Source organism: Ctenopharyngodon idella, chromosome 15 (assembly GCF_019924925.1).
Source record: "Ctenopharyngodon idella isolate HZGC_01 chromosome 15, HZGC01, whole genome shotgun sequence".
In the NCBI taxonomy this organism is placed as follows: Eukaryota; Metazoa; Chordata; class Actinopteri; order Cypriniformes; family Xenocyprididae; genus Ctenopharyngodon; species Ctenopharyngodon idella.
Genome location: NC_067234.1, coordinates 23304390 through 23328731, shown reverse-complemented (window position 1 = coordinate 23328731; position 24342 = coordinate 23304390). Strand labels below are relative to the sequence as shown.

The window sequence follows — 24342 nt, the reverse complement described above, 5'->3', positions numbered from 1 at the left end:
CAAACATGACATGTAGGGGAAACAATAGATATTGTTGCGATTTAAAAATGTGTTCACTCATTTTAAAATGAAAAAAAGTGTTTTTTTTTTTTTGTTTTTTTTTTTTTTTTTTTAAATACTTTATTTCAAGTAAAAAATTTTTATGGTTTTAGTTAACTATGTTTAGTTTAGAATGTTAAAAAAAAAAAAAATTGTTTTTGATTTTCCTATTTTTAAGATTACAAATTTGGAGAAGAATGCATTTATAAAATATATAATGGCCATATTGTACTAATTCATTCCCTTATTTTAATTGAGTTATTGTAAATTAATTGTAATTACATTAATTAAAATAAGCGAACAAATAAATAAAACATGGCTATGAATGAATAAATACTTAATTCATGGCCACAATATCCAGTTCTTTTTCCTCTGTACTTCACAGATAGTTTTAACAACAAGAAGGTGAGTAAATGTTCATGAACTATTCCTTTAATGCTTTAGCTGTAGCATTTTATTGTTATTATTATTATTATTATTATTACTTTGTAATAAAGGGGTTGGTTTAAAATTGTATTTTTAGTGTCATATAAAGTTTTGCAAGACACTATTAAAGCACAGAATCACTTTCACAAATGGTCAAGGAAAGAATGACAAAGTTTTCCAACGGAGAGCTTTGTGGTGGTCGCAGGACCTAAATCGTGTGTCCTTGGGCGCACATGGCATGCACAGATTTTTCCATCAGATCCCCGTTAAGGTACACTTTGAATCTCCACCCCTACCCTTTTAATTAAATGAAAGCACAGCGGGTCACATACAAGCTCAAAGTCACACCACAGTAACGGACAGAAGCACATAGCATTGTGCTCATGGTTGGAATACACAAATATGGCTGCTCAGCGGGGTAACTAGAAATATAACTGTGAAATTAAAGGGGAAATGGGGCTGAATATCTGCAGGGTACAATTCAGAGGTCATCTTTAGCTGCTAATGTGATTTACTAATGCAGATACAATATATAAACAGTCAAAAACACTAGCTCACAGTATCATAAAAGTGGCCTCTATGACTATATATGAACTATATTTCAACTCTGAAAACATAGCTTACAGTTATTTACTGATAGTCTGCTATATATTGAGACTGAGTCGTTGAGTTGAAAATCAGTCAGACCAGTGTTTTAAGTTGGATCAAAAGATTCACTAAAAAGTAAATGTACTTTGCAAATCAATACTTTGCATGAATCTGTAAAATTTTCAGCACTATTACTCCAGTCTTCAGTGTCTCATGATCCTTCAGAAATCATTCTAATTTGTTGATTTGGTGCTCAAGAAACATTTCTTCTTATTATTATTAATGTTGAAAACAGTTGTGCTTCTTAATATTTTTGTGCAAACTGTATTTTTTAGGATTCTTTGATGAATCGAAAGTTCAGAATGTCCCTGTAGCAGATCTATACAGGTGGACCTGGGGAAGGTGGAGGGTTTCTGAAAGTGCGCTAAATTAATACGCTATATCTACTCCATAAAATTTTGGCAACAGATTACAAGCAATATTATTAATTAAATTCAACAAATAGAATTGAGTTAGAAAAATAATCGAATTAATTCCTTAAACGTCAACCATTTAAAACAAGTAAAATTTAAGTAAAATTTAAACAAAAATATCTGAATAACAGACAGACGTCAAAGATGAATTAAGAACTCTATTTTTTACTGCTAGCATTGAAGACACATGATGATGACAAGCAGAATCACTGAAGGAAAGAGAAACACAAGAATTAACAGAGATTTAGATGTTGATGTTGATTTTATTGAAAATGTTTGTTTCGTTTAGTTGGCCAGTTTGACTCTTTGCTTTTTATGTCAGTTTGTGGTTTTTGTAATGGTGTTTGCTAATTTTACACATTTTAAATGGTTGACTTTTAAGGAATTAATTTGATTTATTCTAACTCAATTCTTATATGTTGAATTTAATTAATCTGTTGCTACAATTTTATTAAGTAGATAGAGCGTATTACTTTTTACAGTGCAGACTACTAACAGCAACACTACAGACATTTAAATGTTTAGCCGCAGATGGTTGGGCGCTGATGCAACAGCAACCAATCAGTTGTGCTATGTAGATGACGATGCGATGGCTACCAAATGAGTTAATGACCTATCAGCCTGCGCCATCTAGAGTTTCATGCCAGAACTTGGCATTTATTTGTAATGGAAATCTTTTGTACCATAACAAATGTCTTTACTTTCAAATCATTGATTTAAATCATTCTTTTTGAAAAAGGTTTTATTTAATTTTTGAAGAATGTCTTGGCCACTCTTTTCAGTGTAATGAAATTGAATCAGGGGGGCAATTTAGATCTAAAAAAAAAAAAAAAAAAAGTGCCATAAAAAAAAAAAAAAAATCTTTTGTGTTCCACTGAAGAAAGAAATTCATAAAGTTTCGGAATGACATGAAAGGGAGTAATCAATGACAAAATGTTAATTGTTTGGGTTACCAAAAAGGAGCAATGAGATTTGGCCCTTTCCTGAAACTGTAATATTTGTCAGTTTTGTAGTTGTAACATATTGCACAACTGCCGTTTGAGAGGAATCAGCTTTCAAAATCGTCCTTTTTGAAGGATGCCTTGCTAGCACAGCTGTCTACACTCAGATGGCATCAAATGGGCTTCTGCTGAAATCTGACCATCAATATCTTGTAAGAAGACTGACAGCAGTGACATCTAATCACTGCCCTACTGACATGCCATAACTCCCGTCTGATACACGTCAGGCTGAGGAGCTTATTGACACGAGGATCCTCTATTTATAGTGCTGTATGTCCGCTGTGAGTGCCTGGATGAATCTAGAAGACGTTTTACAGGACTCATTAGCCTCATGCTGTTTATCATACACTGTATCCATATTAAATGATCTGATTACAATCTTGAAACGTCTCTGAACATGATCCTGGATATGGAGATCTTAGACATCTTTCCCAATATTTTAGATATCTTTAATTATGATAACACTAGTTTTAATAATAATGTTTGGGATTGCAACCTAACATTCAAAGTATAACCTAACAAGCTAACATTCACCTCAAATTATGTTTTATTATAGGTGAAAGCCTATAGATTTATACTGAATTCTTTATAATGTCAATTTTGGAGGATGCTACTGTAACATGGCTTGAGGTACAAAGATGTTGCAGGCGTTGATTTTGCTAAAATTATTTATTTTTTATGTATATGAAGAATAACTTTTTAGTAAATGAAGGTCACTGTCTATCTATCTATCTATCTATCTATCTATCTATCTATCTATCTATCTATCTATATTGCGTCATATCCCTCACATTTTATTAAATTACACAAGCAATGTAAAATTATTATTTAATTGTATTTAGGATACATAAAAATGCTAGCTATGAAATTAGCATTGCCAAACCTGCTTGACCTCACTGTTGAATTGTGTTGAATAATTGAACTCGATCACCAGCAGCGGTACCACAAAAAAGTTTCTCAAAAGTAGTACATTTACATTTTAGAAAGTGTCCATATGATGCTGAACGTTTCCATGTCTATTCAACTGTTCAAAAATGCATGTGCACACTTTACAGATCCCTGCGAATATTAATGAGAGCACCTTGCCTTTTCAGCCAATATCTCTCTTGTCTTTCTGCTCTGCCTGTGATGTCCAGCAGTAGAAACTATAGCTCTCTTTCTTCTACAACAGTCTCCTTGACTTTGACAGGGATGGCAGTTTGCCATCAAAAAAGGACAGTGCAACACACCACTTGAAGGAAATGCTAATGCAGGAAAGAAAGAACTGTGATCTTACCCAGTAGTGTCATGTCATCTTTCATATGCTATGAAAAGATTAAAATCCAGGCCTGAATGAAATTTGATGCATGCGAAAGTATCTGATGAAGTGAAAAGTGAAAGTTTTCTGCTTTAACAGTATTATATGTGTCCTGTTTCTCCTCACGCTTGCTCAGGAGCCGCTCAGACCATATCAGGTACTGCTCTTCCTCTTCCATCTGGATCACATCACCTCTCAGTATCTTCCAACTCCTAACTTTTCTTTCTTTGCATGTTGTTTTCCAGTTTGCATGGTTTGATATCTGGCCTTTGAGGCAGTCTGCATGTTTTTCAACTTCTAATGTTTTTTTGTGCTGATCTTAAGATTCTAACCATACCTTGTCTCCTTTTTTTTCCAATCTCTCCATTATTGGCATTTTAGTAGTTTCTCATCAAACTGCTTGTGCGATGTTAAAACACCCAGGACCAGGTTCATTTCAGATTTCCGTCGAGTTATTCTTGATTGAACTTGTGGTTGATTTACACAAGACTTATATGTTTGAACCTTTACACTCTCTTCCTACATGAGTTCCTGTGCAAGTACTTCACAGATTTTGGGAACTGTTACTCTAAGCCAGGGTGTAAAGAGTAATTGTACTTCCTAATTCAAACTTTTACTCAATTACAACCTTTCTACTCATCACAGTTTAATTTATTCCAAAGGCTAGGTCCGGATGGTAGGGTAGAAAAGGGAAAAACGCCCCCCTTAAGGACTTTGTAATTTTCTTCTATGAAACAAAAGTTAAGAGTCTGGTCTCATTAGAAAAACGTACCTGTAAGAATGTTTTTGCAAGTCGCAAAATACGTACCAATACGTACATATCACTGCAGTTTCAATGTGAAATGTCCACTGAGTGGTGCTAAGTGTGTTCATTTTTTTTGCCGGAACAGATAAACGTGAATATGGTACGTTTTTATGACGTTGGTTTTTATACGAATCACCGCAGTTCTGATTTGAAATTTTGTCCGGTGAGTGCCGCTAAAGATGTAATGCTCCGTTATTTTTTAAAATAACGTCCCACCAACACTACACCTAAACCTACCCGATAGTGTTAACAAAAGCAAATGTGACATAAAAAGCATCCATAATCGTGTCGTTTTAGCTTGTTTTGATCTCTCATCTTTGAGCTCTTTTACTGTGACTCGTTTTCCCTGGATTCGTACCCAAGTCTTCCTCATTCTAAGTCCAACTCCGTATCAGCTGAGCTACCGAGCAACCTTGTTATGTCAGAATAGTGAAACATATGGAGCTGGTTAACTGATGCAAAGTCCAAAATATATTTGTTTACAAATCTGGCACTTTGATAAAAAGCGTTTTGAAGTCATAATTGTGCAAGGAGACATAAAAACAAGTCTTTATTAATCCATAATCTGACCCTGTAATCGTAACTGTGTATGAAAACTATTAAAAGCACTTGCTGTTTTACTGCCTCTAGTGTTTATTTCTGTTGGAAACTGCTGTGATATGTACGTATTGGTACGTATTTTTACGACTCGCAAAAACGTTCCCACAGGTAGCACAGGTATTACATAAATTATAAATCACGTATGAAAAATGTTATATTTTTAGCAAAAAAATACAATTGTATCAAGGGGACGTTTTACCCCACAGGTGATAAAATATACTAGACCTATAATGACAAGACATTTCCAAGCAATAGCCTATCCAAAATAGTGCACAATCAAGCGAGGGGGTTCACATCATAATTTGAGGTTAATGTGTTACAAATAAATCAAGCATAAAGCTTGAGCTATTAGAGTTTAACCTGGTGAAATGTAAATGACAGGGCATGAAACTATAATTCTTTCTTTTTTTTATCCATCTAACCAGACCATAGAATGGGACTTTGAACCAGGGGATAAGCCAAAATGGCACAGTGCCATCATATCCGTGAGTTAAGTCAGTAAATTTGAGTTAAATCACAGGCTTTGCTTATCCAGTGCGAATGCGCCACAATTCAGATGTGTGTGTGTGTGTGTGTGTGTGTGTGTTGGGGGGGGGGGTAATTTCTAAATCACACGAGGTCCCCAGATAATACGAATCCCATGCGAATAGGGCTAAAGAGACACATGACATGTGACGGATGAAAACAAACTGAAAGTCCATTAAAGCAGAAACTAACTGAACATAAGCGCAATTCCTGAAGGATGTTTTGTTTTTTTCATCCCTACATTCATTCCAGAAGATGTTTCTCTTGGATATACACCATGTGGACAAAAGTATCGGGACATTTTACCATTACACCAACATGACATTGCATTATAAATGCATAGACATTAATATGGAGTTAGTCCCCACTTTGCAGCTTTAAGAGCTTCCACTCTTCTGGAAAGGCTTTCCACAAGATTTTGGAGTGTTTCTGTGGGCATTTTTGCCCATTCATCCAGTAACACATTTGTGAGTTCAGGCACTGATGTTGGACGAGAAGGCTTGGCTCGCAATCTCTGTTCCAGTTCATCCCAAAGGTGTTTGATGGGGTTGAGGCCAGGGTTCTGTGCAGGCCAGTCAAGTTCTTCCACACTAAACTCATTCAGCCATGTATTTATGGACCTTTCTTTGTGCTCTGGGGTGCTCATGGTCATGCTGGAATAGAAAAGGGTCTTCCCCAAATGTTCCCACAAAGTTGGAAGCATAGATTTGTCCAAAATGTCTTGGTATGCTGAAACATTAAGATTTTCCTTCAAAAGGGAAATCTTATGACCGGTTCAGACTACACGATTTTAGCCCGATTTTGCCATGATCTGCTTGACGTAGGGTGTCGTGGGGATTCTTAAACAACAATGGGCGTTGGGTCGCAAGATTTGATTGTTTTAGCTTGTGTAGTGTGTCATAGTGGACGACAACCGATGCCGCGTCTGCGATGCTTCACAACAGAGAGACTAGCATGTTTATTTTTTTCCAGTCGTCCATGACGAGTTCTGTCACGTGTGACACTGGCCAATAGAAGCACATAAGCGCCTTCCTACATGCTTTCAAACATGCCGAAACGAAATAGAGAGACCATGGTATCGTTCCTGCTAGGTGTAATTTTACCATGGAGGAAATGTTTGTGGAGCTATGGCAACAATACTTCATCCAACACTTGACATTGTACTTGGTGATGCGAGACTTGCATGCAGCTGCTTGGCCATGGAAACCCATTCCATGAAGCTCCCATCGCAAAGTTTTTGTGCTGATATTAATGCCAGTGGAAATCAGCAGAGCATTAGCAACTTTTACGCACCATGCGCCTCAGCACTCAGTGACCCCGCTCTGTGATTTTACGTGGTCTTCCTCTTCGTGGCTGAGTTGCTGCTGTTCCTAAACGCTTCCACTTTCCAATATTACCACTTATAGTGGACCATCTAGCAGGGATGAAATTTCATGAACTGACTTCGTGCAAATGTGGCATCCTATCACAGTTCTGTCAAGACCACTATCGTCAAAGATAATTGACAATTAGCATACAGTTTGGATTGGCGGTATGGTTTTGTTCTGGGCAAGAACTCCCTGCCCATCCATGCAGTCTAGCATGGATAAGAGCAGGGAGAGCAGCAATAACCCACATAAGGTAAACAAAACAGAACCAACATAAAGGTATTGCGATATATTGCGAGATTTTTTTCCACAAATGTTTGTAAATGCAGAATGCATGGCTAGGTGCCTGATTTTATACACCTGTGGCAATGGGTCTGATTGAAACATTCAATAATTAAGAGGTGTGTCCCAAGTGTCCCAATACTTTTGTAATTGTGTATGCCTAGTGTATGTCACAATAGGGAAAAAAAGACTACCGCAACTTTTTCATGCCGACTTTAAAATTAAATATCAATGAAATTTAAGGTAATAAACTTAGCTATATGCTAACACTCACATACAAATATTATGTGACAAAGTGTCTGTGATATCAAAAGAGGCCTTTAGTTTTAACTATCCATCCACTATCCACAGTTTAACAATCCAGTCCAAAACTGGTATGATGTCTTTCTAAATAGACAAATGTATTCTCTTTTACTTTGATGGACTAATGAAGTTTATTTTGATCAACAAAACTTTTGGTTTATCAATTTCTAAAGCTAAGAGAAACATTTAAAGTAGGGTGAATTCAGGGTGATTGGGACACATTTTGCCATTGAGATGACTGGGGAAAAGTGTCCCAATCAACCTGAATTCACCCTACATAACTAACCTAACTTCAGTAAAGTTCAATGTGGGTACTTTTTTAGTTTCACTCAAGTCGGTTTTTCAGATGGATACATTGACTTTTTAGGTAAAATTATCATAGTACACGTATTTAAAGATCAGTACAATTTCACTGTACTTTACACTACTGCTCTAAACAATGTGGAGAGGTGACAGCTAGCAGATCAGTAGCAGTAGGTTGAACCTTATAAAACCTGTCAAAAACACGTCACAGTCAATTTCACTCCAGAATTAAAAGAAAGAAATAATAATTATATTTTGCCTAAACAAAATGCTAATTACTTAAGTTAAGCTTGTTTTAGGACCGTTATGCTTTTTTTTTTTGCACTGTGACATTATTTTCATGACATTTCTCTCTCAATTCTCGTTACCATAATACAATAAGAAAATCCTTTTTGTGATATTCTCTTTACTGTATTGTGAAAAAAAGTATATTTAAATTTCAAAATACATCATGGTAATATTTGTTTTACTGCTTTTAACTGATACTTTTTTAAATCATTGTATAACAGTTTTGTTTTGACTGTTAAAGGGTTCACCCCAAAATGAAAATAATGTCATTAATTACTCACCCTCATGCCGTTCCACACCCGTAAGACCTTCGTTCATCTTCGGAACGCAAATTAAGATATTTTTGTTGAAATCCGATGGCTGAGTGAGGCCTGCACTTATATAGTGATGGCCGATATCAGAACACTGCTTCCTGTTCGGAGCGCCAAAGTCATGTGATTTCAGCAGTTTGGCGTTTTTTTACATGCGATCCGAATCATGATTCGACACGCTGATTCATAACACTCCGAAGCTTCATGAAGCAATGTTTTGAAATCAGCCATCACTATATGAGTCGTTATTTTGTTTTTTTGGCTCACCAAAAATATTCTCATCGCTTTATAATATTAATATTGAACCACTGTACTCACATGAACTGATTTAAATATGTTTTTAGTACATTAATGGATCTTGAGAGAGGAAATGTCATTGCTGGCTATGCAGGCCTCACTGAACCATCAGATTTCAACAAAAATATCTTAATTTGCGTTCCGAAGATGGATAAAGGTCTGACGGGTGTGGAACGCCATGAGGGTGAGTAATAAATGACAGAATTTTTTTAATTTTTGGGTGAACTAACCCTTTAATACAGTTTTTTACAACATGTCAAATCTCTCAGTTCTTGCCATCTCCGAAAAGCCAAACCAATATTGATTCTTGTTTTATTACGAGCTCTGTCGTGTTCTCACTCTTCTCTGTTCGGTGTTTGTTTAAAACTGTGATTTCCGCTGATGTATTGGCCGTTAAATTTTATTCATTTTAAACTGAAAAAGTTACATGATGTACCTTTAAACGTCAGGACGGATTATGGGAACGAGAATTGGGGTGGTAAAATGTTACTGAAAATAATGTCACAGTTAAAAAAAAATCTGAATGGTCTTAAATGTAGGCTTTATTTTCTTTTTTGCAAAATAAATTTTTTTTTTCTTGACAGGCTTTGTGAAGTTCACCCAGTCAAGAAAAAACTGGAAACACAGAAGCCATTTTGATTTTGAGGAAAACATTTTGTGAAGAAAAAAGGCATAAAAGAAAATGTTCTAGTCATACAAATGGGTTTAGATTCAAACATGTATCTATTATTAGGTTTATGTTTACCGAAAAACTGTGTTCCATCATCTGTTTGAGGCAGTTTCATGTCAACCTGTTGGCGAGCAGCCATGACTTGGATGTGCAAATGAAAAAGAATATTTGAAGTGAAGAAGCCTTTAATAACCTTCCAAAAATTACTTCTTTAAATGAATTATTAAGCCAACTCTTGCAATAAAAGGCATATATAATAATTAATAATACTAATATAATATAAAATTAATAAAACACATTCCCAGAGTACCTTTTAATGTGTATCAACCTTGAAAAGTTCTCGCTTCAGGAAATGTGTATATTACCCGTGGGATCTGTTCTTAAAAAGGCTTTGAGAATGAAAGATATGCTATTATCATGAAACTTCACATGCATTAATTACATTTTAGAGTCATGTGACTCAACCAGTAGAGCGCTCCAATCCTCTGAACACCAATATAGCACATTCGCAATCAAATACCTTTACTGTCAATTTATGTATATGGCTGTCTGGCAAAACCTAGTGAGCTGTCTACCTAGATGGCAGAAATGGTCTATAGATAGGCAGCGCATAGGCTTTAAGGAATAATGATGAGTGGTGTTGAGGTGATTAGGATCGTAAATGTTATTTGCTGTTGAGGAGAAGTCAGGAGCTTGTTGTAAATGTGAGGGATGGACACCTTGGTGGGGTTATGGGGCAGAACTGAACCAGACTGTCATGGCCTTGAAGGCTAAATGAATGAGTTAAATCATGTCTTTTAGCCAATCACATTTTGGCTTGCTTGAGGTGACATTGTAGATGAGGTAGACTGCAACTGCAAAGATAAAACACGTTCGTGTGACTAGTGTATTTGAACACAGCATGTTAATCTACAGGTTCTTCAGTTCTTTCCATGGACAGTGAGATCTATATCTATCTGTCTATCTGTCTATTTATCTGTCTGTCTGTCTAAAAATGAAAGCTGTGCTTGTGGTATATTTCTTTCTGCCATAATTTACTCACCCTCCTGTAGTGCTGTGTAAAACAGAAAAAAATATTTTGAAAAAATTTTTTTTTTTTTTTTTTGTCCATTCAATGAGTCAGTGGGGTCCAGTGTTGTTTTGGACCCCACTGCCTTTCATTACTTGGACAAAAACATTCATTATTATGTCCATTTTTACAAGATGTAATTTAAGTCTCAGGTGTCCCCAGAATGTGTCTGTGAAGTTTCAGCTTAAAATACCTCACAGATCATTTATAAATCCATGTTGTAAATGCCCATTTCTGACTACAATCAAGAACAGGCTGTTTTCGTGCATGTGCCTTTAAATGCAAATGAGCTGCTGTGCCCCGCCCCCTCTCTACTTTCACAGTTCCTGCCTCAATCGGATTCTCTGCCAAATACAAACAAGACATCTGCTTGCTTGGTTTTGATTACCATCATCTATATTGCGATCGCTCTCACTGATAGCACAGTTCTTCTTTCATTATCACAAAAGTTTATTTCCACGCGTTTTAAAGCTATGTCAGTTTAAACTTCTAATGGATCATTTTCTGAGGGCACTCAGCTGGCTGTCAGACGTCAGGTCTCGTGAGTAACTTCTCTTTCACATTTTTTGTTGTTTAAACTCAAATACATACACACAAGGTTCTGTCAAAAACACACAGTTCACATAAACACAGTCAGTTATGTCTGTGAACGTAAACAGCAGGTAATGTTACAGAAATCGTATGTGTATATTAGATCTGTGGTGCATTCCCTTAAAAATAAAACTAATCTACTGCGTTCAGCAGCTCAGATGTCAGGAGTAACGTTAAATGAATGTTCACTCTTACATCCAACAACAAAACATCTCAATTACTTACAAGACATTGTTGTCGCTACAGCTGCTCGAGCGTGGAGAAAATGGCTATTAATAAAGAAAGACAGTTCACTCCTATTAGTTATTATGAATGGGAGAAACTGCAACGTGCAATATGGCTGAATATTTCCCACCTTCTAAGTAAAAGCAAAAGCATAAAACCCAAGAGGCGAAACTCTGATGCTTTTTGGGTAACAGGCAGCCATTTTGGGGTGAAAATACGCACCCAAAATCGGCAAATCTCACAGCCAAATCAGAAACGCAATAGAAAATTTCTCAAATTCAGTACATTTTATGACACCTACAGTAAATGTTGTATTGTCTTAGCCTATATGTTTTATATTTATATTTTTATCAGTTGTGGAATCCAACCATTACACATCTGAGGTAACGTAGTTAGCCTACTTTATTGAGTATTTCCATTTTTTACATCTTTACATATTTACTATTAATAATTAATTAATAAATTAATAATTGATGCAAAAACTGAGGTAATGAGATCCAGGCCGTCCAGCAATTATTATGTCAGAGATCATATTTGAATAAGGAATAACAAATTTATCAAGTAATTATAGACACTCTTAAAGATAAAAGAAGAATAACCATAAAGGAGTACAATAAAGAGTAAATACTTATAAATATGATGAGGATTAATATATGGAGTAGGAGTACATGAATATAGGAAATCAAAAGCAATATTAATAAATCATAAGCCATAAATGATTAACATGAAATATGAATAAAATGCATGAATATGAATATTGACCATTTTGGATCCACCATAATTAATAAAGTTAAGATCATCATGTTTGTAGCGTGATCCAGGGGATTAAAGTGGAGTAAATTACTTCACTAGGTCTGAAATATATACATTTTAATTCCCTGGATTAAGCTACAAACATGATTTTATAGAACATGATGCATTGCTGTGTCTGTTATCCCATAATTCCCACTTTTGGACACAGTGGCTGTGTTTTTTTGTTTACATAGTCTTGCTTTAACGGACATTAATATAAGACAACACTGCGTAAACAGTGTACTGTCAAGCTGTTTTATTCTGTTATATATCTATTTTCCTACAATCCCAATTTTTCTGATGCACTCCCTTAATTTATTGTTGGTATTAATTCAGTGTTTATAATGCTAATACTTGAATTTCAAAGAATTTTAACCCAAACTGACTGGGTTTCTAGAGAGCAAAGGTTTTGTGAAAAAAGTGGAAGACTTAAACACAAAGTTTTTTTAAAATAAACTGTTAAAAGGATTTGATGATCACTAGTGATAGTATTTTATTCTGTGTTGTCATCATTTAGGTTGGATTTTAGCTTTAATGTACTTTTAACAAAGCAGCTGATATTGCCATAGAAACTAGTGGACTGCGAGTCGCTTTCACCCCAAAATGGCGGAAGCGTAGGTCTGCTGCTGGGCTTTGGTGTTGCAATGGAACGTTCTATTGAGTTTCACTTCTTGCCAGTATAAGTTCTTCGGGAAAAATGCCAATCGCTGATTGATGATAAAGTCATTGCATCACTGTAGCTGCCATTAGAGGCTCCGGCAGGACTGCACATGCGCATTGGCTCGTCTATCCTGAAAAATAAGCTTTTTTAATGCTATTTTAGCATAAGAAACAACATTTATGGGATAGTTCATGTCAGATTTTATTGCTGATTTGAAATATGTCATTTAATTGAGAGTTCGCCAAGCAGTTTTTGAGATTTCAGGATTCCCCCATTCAAACAGATAGGACTTGGTCTTGGATGCCCAAATAGCTGCCCGGAGGCAGAAGAAGTGGTACTCACTGCAGAGTCTGTGATGGCCAGCTCCTCCTCTCTGGATGTCCAGTGGGGTGGAGAGGTAGAGTAGTGGGTAGGGTTAGGGTAGGATTAGGGTGTGGTTGTACATTTGCTCCTCCTCGCTGGACGTTAGCTCCCCCTCACTAGACGTCCAGCGAGGGGGAGCTAACGTAAGCTCCACCCATTTGCTCTGCAGTGAGCACCTTCTCCAAATATGGCCGCCAAGTCAACAGACTTGCCTTGAAAGGGACTTTGGTACAACTTGCTGAGGGCGGAAACAGTGTTAATGCAGGACTGTCAGTCAGTGGCCGTGGGCGGGGCCTGAGCAGTGTGACATCAAAACGGCTTGTCTAATGAGACTACTTTGGCTTAATGGGGATTTAAAAAAAGGAGTTGGTGGATTTTTATCATTGTAGGGTGGTTGTGTTCACACACTGCCAACACACATTTATATCCAAACGTGGATTTTGCATAATAGGTGCCCTTTAAAATATTTTCCTTAGAATTTAGAATGACATAAAGGTGAGTAAGTGATGACAGAATGTTCATTTTTTGGCAAACTGTCCAAATGGCATCAGCCTTTTAAATTATCAGAATTGTATCCTAATATCACTTATGACCTCATGCTAATGAAGCATTATTTAAAGTGATATGTCCTAGACGTATGCGCTGAAACTCTTTTTTTTTTTATGAGCTTTTTCAGCACCACACAACCCTTCTAGCTAGAGTTTTTCCTTCCTTTTATTTGGCGTGATTGTGACAGCGTGAAACCTGGCTTCATGGACGTTTAACATTGGGCATGGTCGCAGATTGTAGCGGCACAGCACCTCTGTGGTCTCACAAACACTCCCAGCATGCCTGTCTGCTAATGCTTCTTCATGGAGTGGACGATGCTTTATCATCCCTAACGTTCACAACTCGGGAGGACAGGCTAACTGTGTTGTTTTTCCACACCGATTTGTTGTTCTTTGACTGGGACATGCAGAGCTGAGCTGGGCACAGTCGTATATTGGGGAAATGGAGATGTTTTTTTTTTTTTTTTTTTTAGTTTCTGTAAATGTCATAGGCACCTGAAGGCATCTGATTGTTGTTTAGCCCCACAAATTGTCTTTGGGTGTTGTCTTACGGTGGTGCTAAAAGTAGTGTTTTTACTCTGCGTGCGAAGATAAAGTGTTTAAAAGCATTCTTTGGTCATTTTTTATGCCTCTCAGCTCTGTGGATATAAATATAGAGCAAGGTGACTTTTGCTTTTCTGCTGTCTTCACCTGCAAGGTATAATGGATCCCTATTTTGAATGTAAACCATAAGGGAGTGATGCAGCCTCTAATTATCAGCTGTTACTGGCTTGCAGTGAAGTGTATCAGATACTTTGTGCTTGCCTCTGTGTTTGCAGAGCTTGCTGTTCGGGTCCGGGTATTATACTGTTGAGAGCCGCTGCTGATTGCCAGCTTCCATCAGCTTGTGTTTAGATGGAGAGGTTTGATAAAGTTCTGCCGTGAGCAGCAATTACCAGCCTTCCCCTCTCGGTTGCTGAGTGCTGCAGTCTTGTAGCCGGGGTGTTCCACACACACTAGAAGCACACAACGCTGTAAAATCAATACGTCCAAACCGAGAACCCAGCCGGTACATCTTAACTTTGCACGCATGCTCTGACATCTATGCTTTTTCAAATGCGGAGCATAACGTCGTTGCTTGTTACATTTATTTGTGTGTCACTCTCGGTTTCTTTTACACCACTCTAAAATGTATGCACATGTTATGCAAAAAACATCAGTATTCAAAGGATTCCTCATGAGGATTTGCATTATCATTGCAGTCATCTATTCAGCTTCAGCCTCAACTTTTACAATTTCATGATACAAGAGCAGAATGAAACAGGATCTGAATTGTAATAGTATTTTTGTTTTTTTTGTGCTTAAAGAAAGTGTCATGATTGCCTGTCTGACTGAATAGCAAGGCAACAGCCAAATGAGAAAAACTGTGTTCAGTGGATGCATTGTAATTACAATCCAGATTGTGATAAGACATGGCAAATGTAATAACCTTATTCAGGTATTGCAGTGATGCTCACTTTTTTAGCGGACTTGGCTTCCGAAGTGTTCTTTTTCTATTCATTTTCTCCAAAAGGATTCCAAAAGTTCTGCAATAAAAAATAATGAATAGAGTTGGGTATCGTTTGAATTTTAACGATTCCGATTGCCCCATGACGCTTTGCGCGAATTATGGGTGTAACTTCCGTTAAGCTGTAAATAGTCAGTGAAAGGCTCGCTCTATGAATGCAATAATACATTTTTTTTAAACTGGGTACAATGAGATGACATTATTCTACTCACCCTTCAACCAACGAACATTAAAAGGACATTTAAAAGTGTAAAAGCATCAACAAGGTACTTTCAACAGGCCATGAAAAAGCGTGATTCTTTCCACAGCAATAACGGACGGGTTAAATATAACTATAGTGATATATATCTGTATTATGTAATATATGTTGCCTTAATAAAAAATTTTCATGAACTTCAGCATTGTGTGATACTATTTTAAAGTGATTTCCATAATTTTTACAGATAATAAATTGTATTTACCTGTGAAAACAAACCTGGAAAGAGACGTGAGGCTTTGAGGAGAAAAACGAGAGATTCTTCGTGCATTCCAGTGAATTATTAATGGGATATATCGTAAATTATATCGGGATAACAGACCACAAATGTGCAGTATATGTTGTCCTTTTTCATACTATTACAGCGGTATGCAAAGGGACAAAACAAAACAATCACGAGGATAGAAAGCAGCAGCTGAAAAGAGATTTTGCCATAGATATTCTTGTTATAACATGTTACATTAAAATACCAAGCGTTACGTTATTCGCATGATGTCTGAAAATAAAACATGAAAGAAAAATTGACAGCTCATTCAGTCAAACTGACGGATAAGCTTTATTTGTAGGCAACCTTATGATTTGAAACAATTCGTTTCAATCTTTTTAAATGAAAGTTCCCCAAACCGGAAGTACAACCCATAATTCGAAACGCAGCAGGCTAGTCAGGAATAAGGTGGATTGATTCCGATTTTTATCGATTCCTAATTTAGATTCCAATAAGGTAAAAAAAACTTAGATATTATTCACATTTGTTCTAAGTCGCTTTGCAAAACATTTCATTGTAGCTTATGCCTATGGTTTAAAAATACCATAGCAAAAACAACTAACCTAACTAATAGGGATGTGACGGTGAGAAAATTTTCCCACCGGTTAATTGACATGTGACAACACCGGTAATACCGGTGTCACCGGGGGGCGGGGCCTCTACATCTTTTTTTTTTTTTTAAACAGCTTATGGGGCCGTTCACATATCGCGTCTAGAAACGCGTGGAAAGCGCGGCCACGTCGCTTTCTCCTTGTTTCCAAAGCGCTTGCGCTCCCGTGGCGTCTGTCATTGCTATGCAACCATGAACTGCGCTCTCCGCGACGAGGAATGTTTTTGATATGAAAAATAAAAACCCGCCTTGTACAGCTGTGATCAGCTGTTCGGCTGAGCTTTCGATGTTTTGTTATGGAAAGGCCGACTTTCACTTTCAAATTAACGGCAATTGCTTGAATGGTGGGTTACTCTTACTGAAAAACACTCGACAAAACGGACATTTTGGCATAATTTGTGTGTTATGGTTCGTTAAGAGCAGAAGAGAACTCGATGCTGGCGCCCGCGCGGTGTGTGTGTGTGTGTGTGTGTCACATAGGCAGGACATTCACAGACAGCGCGTTCTCTTTTGCCTTGCTTGAATGGTTTAAAAGCTTTAGCATGAATAAGAGCTTGATCATATAACGCAGAAAACGGATACGTTAATTGCATTAAATACAAATATTTTTAACGTGTTAAAGTGGAAAAAAAAATTAACCTCGGTGCCGCGGTGGGCAAGTGATGAAACCGGTGTTGCGACTGAACACCGGTAACACCGACTACCGTAGCAAGCCTACTAACTAATATAAATTTCAAGCATTATTAAAGACAAGTAAACACTCAATAATTAAAAAAGAACAAATAAATTAGCAACTGCACAAATAAATACTACTGAACAAAGATACAATTGAAATAAACAGTGTTTTAATATTTTCAGGTATTCAGGTACAGAAACTGTAAATGTGGTCACACTTTAGATTAGGGTCTAATTCTCACTATTAACTAACTATTAACTACAACTTTTGCCTCAATAAACTCGTAATTACTGCTTATTAATAGTTAGGAGGGCTGCAACAAACGATTAATCGACTAATCATCGATTATTACACTGATTAATCAGTAAGCTTTGTTCGATTATTCCACTTTAGCAATTAGTTGAATATATTGAGTTATAGGCCTACTTTAACTAATAAATAAAACAAGGAAATCACTTCAGCTTTTGAAAGTGTATTTTTAATGAATTTCAAGCCAACTGAATAGACCAATCTCCTTCAGCTTTTCTTTTCTCCTCATAAGTCATCAATAGTCCAACTGTTACAATGACTGGTACTGTGTTTTTATTAAGTCTGGGAATTGTAATAGCTTTTTAATAAGTGTAAAAATATGAATATGTAATATTGTGCATATTTTTTGAAAAATGCTCCTCTCCCTATTTTTTTTTTAAACTAACTATCGAGTTTATGGTCATTGAATAGCTTTCCTGAAGTAAATGTAACATTTTGTGACATATTTGTTTGCGAGCTGGTTTTTCACGTCTTTCTGCAGTTGAAACTCTGATTAAGTAATTACATTAGAGATGGATTCATTTCAGTAAGTTGTACTGTATCTGAAAATGTAAATGTTTATTTCGTGCTGTAATAGCAGAAAAGAGGAAGAGATAATAGGTTCACGTGCCGCTTGACCTGAGGTGCTACAGTGATCTGTCACGCCACATTAAGAGTGCCAAAAACACATGTATTGTTTGAATCCCGTAGTAAAATTAAGAATTTAAAACCTGAGACTTTGTTTTATATCAAAAGTATCATTAAAATCTCATTAAAATCACTATTTTTAAAATTTTAAAATCACTTTTTCTGTGCGAGCACTTTGGATGTGTCTTCTTACACATTAATGTTTTTTAAATTCATATTAAAATGCACAAAAAGGATTTTTTTTATTTTATAACAAGTACCCGATTCCTGACCTTAAGTATCCAATTCCAGTATTGGAATTGATTTTCAATTCCCAACCCTAGTAATGAACCAAAGCAGTCACTTTCGAGATTAATCAAATACAAATAATTGTATTTTATTGTGTAAAATACAATATATTTGAGGATTATTATATTAAAAAGCAAATAACTCAATTGATTAATAGTCAATGCTTCATTGTAATGAAAAGTCGCTGCTGAGCTTGTTTGCTGTTGTTTTTGTTTCCGTTGTAATAACATCTTCTCTGGTTGGTGGATCTCTCTCTGGGATTATGGGTAGTGTAGTTCTTCACTAGTAATTTGGTTGTTAAACACATTTTTTTTTAATGACATCAAAATCACTTTTGTCATCGCTCACAATTTCAAAGCTCCAGTAGACCTTTCTCAAAAGGTTTTCATGTTATTCTGTACATGGAGAAAATTAATAGTATTGGTATTTCTGTTGCACACTATTGTAAGGCTTGTATCTGTTCTCTCTCTTGGTTACAGTGCAGGGTCAGAACCTGGTGACGAATAATGTCTCAGTGGTCGAGGGTGAGACGGCCATCATCAGCTGCCGAGTGAAAAACAACGACGACTCCGTCATCCAACTGCTCAATCCCAACCGACAGACCATCTACTTCAGAGACGTTAGACGTAAGCAGTGCTGACTCCTCTTTCATGCTCACTTCAGTTCATGGCAGAAAATGTCATAATCCACCCAAAGCCTGCATTGTTTTTTGCAGAACATTCCAATTTTACGCACCAAAATGCTCCTGCAACCCCATGCAAATTCATAATTTGGCTGCTCGGCACAACCTCCTATCGTTTAAAAGAGCAGCAAGGCATTGCATTGTTGACAAGGTCCTTTTCAATAATTGAGTGACAGAGTGTAATTGTGTCAGGCTGATTAAAGTCCTCTGAGCGGACCGTTTAGATTCCAGCCTTGAGATTGTTTGGAAGCTCAATGGCGCTCTGCATGCAAAGTGTATAATCTTGCCTTCTCTGCTAAATAAGGGCCTTGATGAGCTGCTAAGTGACGGTCTGACCCGTGATCCGAACCTAGTTTAGCTAATGTGTGGGAATAACCTTCTCATTCCCTCCTATGAAGCGTTCTCCATACGAATCGCTCCTATGGTAATCTAAGATGAGCAGATGATAACACATTGACGGTTTTGAGAGGTATTTCATGACATTTCAAATGCAATTTACATGTGCAGCTGGCCTATCTCTCCGCGGGATCCCATACCCTGCGGTTTGAGTAAATATTCAAGGACGTTTGAAGTATTTGTAGACATCTTGTTGTAAATGTTGAAGTAATACTCTGATAACAACATCGTACTTTGTGGCAACAGACGTTTTAAAGGCATTTTGTTTTCTAAGTTGCTATTGGGATTAATGCATGTTCTTTATTTATGCATGGCCATATGTCTATTATGCTTTTTTTCAGTTCTTCTTTTCGACCTTTCGGCCAAGATTTCACAGCTTCAGGGAAAACCGTGTCATTTTTACACCCCATTTCTTCAAAGAAACACAGTGATTGAATATTGGAGTTAGAAACACATTTATGTAATGTTATAATTCCGCTCGCTCGCTCGTCTCAACATTCGAGCGAGAAAAGAACACATTGATGAAAGGTCAGGTTGGAATTTTGTCATGACTTTATCTAATTTAATTAATGTGTTGGTGGTACCAAATTCTCCTAGTGGGCATATTTTAGTGCCAATTACACCCGACATAAGCTTTCCGATCTGCGAGAGAGGGAAAGGCAGGATATGGGTTGGGGTTTAAGGGAGGAAGATAGACAGAAAGAGAGAGCGAGAGAGCACTCTTGCCGCAAGCTCTGACATTATTTCTATGGATGTGACTGGAGGGATGCTCAGCCTTCAATCTCTTTAATGCTGTAATGTATTATTCTGTCTAATGTTTACTGGGCTGCCAGCTCTGTTTGTGAAAAGTATGACCACTTGAACAATTCATAGTTTTATCCCATCAGCACAGATGGCTGGCACTGTGCATTCAAAATGACACAAGAATGTGAATGTGTCTTAGCGTATATAACATGCACCTGTGGATGCCGGCCGATGATATATTGCATGGTGCGCTTCGTTATATATTAGCATTATGATTCGGTGGAGGCTTATTGTTTCCGCTGTGGAGCGATGGCTAAAGTTTTATCACATTACATTCAGACTGCTATTCTCATTTCCTGTCACTTATGCTAGAGCTGCTCTATAAGCCTTTTAAGAGCAACTTAGAATTAAACAGTGACGGTCGGAGAAATTGTCATTTTCATTTTCTCAAGACTTAATGATATTCGCTACAAATTACATTTTACAGCTCAAAGATATTTTTGTCACTTTTTTAGTGAACTTCCCTTTCAGTACACTGAAGTGAGCTAAATTATAATACTATTAATGCCAAGAGGATGATGACTGTTTCAATGTCGTTTTATAGCGTCTACTGTACATACCACATACTGTTACCCTGTTACCCTCTCCTAGGAAACTTCATTCGCTTGGGATCTTTGGGTAAAATTTGACCCACATTAAATTTCATGACTTCATTATTAGGGTACAATAGGTCTCACCTAAAGGAAAATGTGTTTCTTCTTCTTCTTTTTCTTTCCCAAAATATAGAAGAACTTTGGGACACAATTTTGTCCCCTTTCTCATTTATTTCAAAAACTTTTGGCACTTTATAATTTTTCATAAATTTTATAACAATTTCTGTATTATTCTGCTATTAGTAAATGGGTTATATGTCTTACATCTACAATTCCAGTTCATTTAAAGTGTTAGTTCACCCAAAAATGAAAATTCTGTCATTAATTACTCACCCGCCTCATGTCGTTTCACACCCGTAAGACCTTCGTTCATCTTCGGAACACAAATTAAGATATTTTTGATAAAATCCAATGGCTCAGTGAGGTCTGCATCGCCAGCAATAACACCCCCTTTTTCAATGCCCAGAAAGCTACTAAAGACATATTTAAAACAGTTCATTTGACTATTGGTTCGGAGCGTGAATCAAACTGCCAAAGTCACGTGAACTATTGAAGTTTCAAAACACTTATGATGTAAGGAAGCCTTGTTTACTGAAATAATGGGATTTGCTCTGAACCACTGATTCAAAACAAATGATTTGTAAAGCTTCGAAGCTTCATGAAGCAGTGTTTTGAAATCGCCCATCACTAGATATTGTGGAATAAAGTCGCTATTTTGTTATTTTTGGCGCACAAAAAGCATTCTCGTCGCTTTATAATATTAAAGTTGAACCACTGTAGTCACATGAACAGTTTTAGTAGCTTTCTGGGCATTGGAAAAGGGAGTGTTATTGCTGGCGATGCAGGCCTCACTGAGCCATCGGATTTTATCAAAAATATCTTAATTTGTGTTCCTAAGATGAACAAAGGTCTTATGGGTGTGGAACGACAGGAGGGTGAGTAATTAATTACATAATTTTCATTTTTGGGTGAACTAACCCTTTAAATTTCTTAAAGCTTCTATTTGTGTGAAGCTCTATTGTGACTGGAGAAGTCAATATGTGTCCACTTTGCAAATATGTCACAAAAACATTTAGTCACCCCCCACTTATGCTAAGCTTTTTGTTGCAGACCTAGGTATTTTGTTAAAGTGCTGTAGTGTTTGTTTCTTTTTTTCATGTAGTGTTTTACGAGAAAATAACAGCCTTTTAAGGGGCTTAAAACAGTATAGTGCTTTAAAAATGACATTTAACTGCAAACGCAAAGTATTGAAATATATATTTTTTTCTCCCATCACATTTTTCCCATTACCTCTGTAGCTTTAATTGTGTTTATACACAGTTCTGTCGTGAAAGTCTAGATGGCGCAGGCTTATAGGTCCTTAACTTAATCTGCTAGCAGTCACACTGTTCTCTGATGATTGGTTCCTGTTGTATCAGCAGCCAAAATGAGCTCGCTGCTCAACTTTCAAATACTTGGTCGGTGTTTGCTGTAGCAGTTGCAGCGCGCTTTCAGAAACCCTCCACCTTCCCCAGCTCCACCTGTATAGATCTGCTATGGGTAATTCATGTATGCTATATTTTGCAGCAGAGAGTTGTCATGACAAAAGTTCTGATATTTTTGACAATGTCACAAAGTCTTGTCCAAAAACATTTTGCTATTTAAAGGCACAATATGTAAGATGTTTGGATTAAAATATCCAAAAACCACCAGAACAATGTTATATATTTTGTTGATTTGTGTACTTACATTATCCCAAATGTTTCCAAAAATGTTTAAATCCAGAGAAATAAGTAATTTTAACCAGGACATGGACCGTGTCCGTGCATCACCTATCAATGACATCATACTCATGTTACCCTTGATTTCCAGTTTTATTTCATAGAAACCATGGAAACACCAAAGATGCTTTAATATATTATGTGTTTTATTAGACAGGTGAGCAACTGTTTGGATACATTCATTGACAGAAAACGAATCATTGTTATATAGCTCAACACAGTAAGTCTTATAGTTTAAATCTCGTTTTCTTCATTTACTGCGGGTACCATGTTTTACCATGCCTAATACTGATCTAGCTTACTGCAGTGTGCAACAATTGTTTTATAGTAGCTGCCGAGTGAACGCACAGAGTAGCATTATAACAACTTTCAACACACAAATGTATCTAATATGATAAAACAGCGCTGTGTTACCCCACATACGCATGACCGGAAGAAGTGGAAGCGCTTGTCTGCAGCACAATAAAAGTTCCGCTGCTCTCGAGCCATGTGTCACGCTTGTCTCTCATTAGCAATCGCTCCAACAGCCTTGTTCTGCTTCAACATCTTTCAGCCACACTTGCTTGATACTACAGTAATGTTAATAAATCTTTAATACATTAGCTCATCCATGAAAATTATTTCTGCCGAGTCTGGTCGGATTCTTTCCACCAGCTGTAGACGTGAAGACAACACCTCCCATGTTCCCGTGAAATCAAGGCATCATCAAGCTACGCCTTTGTTTTGAATAAGCGACCTCTAGTGGCGAAATTTACATATTTTGTCTTTACAATGCATTAGTTGCCAAAAATACGTCAAAAATGGCTCAAAGACAATGGAAGGGTTAGAATGTGGCCATATATCCTCATTACAGACAATATGTTCTACTCATTGTATTTCCATCAAGAAGATATATGCTGTTTTGTAAGACAGTCCGATTTGTATTTGTTTCGTCTAACATGCTACATGTAATTTCCTGCGTCCCTTCTCTTTTCATTCTCCAATCTGTGTGTCAATTTGAGATAGTAGGCTAGGACAGCTGAAGAGCATCTCAAGCCAGCTGGGACACAGAACAATCAGATTCACTCACTGTCAAACTCTTACAGACTCTGATGCTTTAGAATTTATAATGCACTCTAATGAGCCCCGTTCATGTGCAGGTTTGCCTTTCAGAGATTTATATCCTTCATATTCTGCGAGACTTCTGCAGCACTTCTACCATCGCACTGTACTGTCCTCCGGCATTACCTTAAGTCTGAAGTCATAGATCTGTTTGATGCATAGTGCATAAACTCCCCATATCAATTGCAATTCAGTCCGAGCAGTAAGAAAATCAGCCCTTTCATTTCCCACCCACCATTTTTTTTGCTTAAAAACAAGCTGGCCTCATCATTATTCTTAGAGGGGACTTCCAAATGCTTCCCAGGTTCAGGGTTTGGATTAAGAGGGGGTTCTTAAAATGCACCATCAAAGGTCTTAAACTTCTTATGGAGTTGCTCAATTAGAGCTTTGACTTCTTGAACTTTGAGTGTGATTTTTGAGTTCGCTCATTTAACGAAACTCCCCAGAACTTCAAGATATAGCGTTATATAACAGTTAGTTCTGGTCCTCGAATCTGATTGGCTGAGCGGCATTCCAAGAGTTCTTATATACAGACTTTGGGGAAGTTCAGAACATGTTTTTTCCATTCCACTGTGCTACTGTCTCGCGCACAACACAGCATTCTA

The 24342-nt window shown here is 36.9% G+C and overlaps 1 protein-coding gene across 4 annotated transcripts in view; it reads left to right on the top strand.

Annotated features, from left to right (window-relative positions):
* Positions 1-24342, top strand: part of cadm1b (cell adhesion molecule 1b) — a 198643-nt gene that overhangs the window by 109245 nt on the left and 65056 nt on the right. For 2 of the 4 annotated variants that reach the window (XM_051863540.1, XM_051863537.1), the window contains exons 2-3: positions 3961-3981; positions 18881-19027. In XM_051863540.1, the coding sequence (XP_051719500.1) occupies positions 3961-3981; positions 18881-19027 (168 nt within the window). Of the gene's footprint in view, positions 1-3960; positions 3982-10995; positions 11186-18880; positions 19028-24342 lie in introns of those variants that run through there. The other 2 variants (XM_051863539.1, XM_051863538.1) reach the window with 2 other exon arrangements.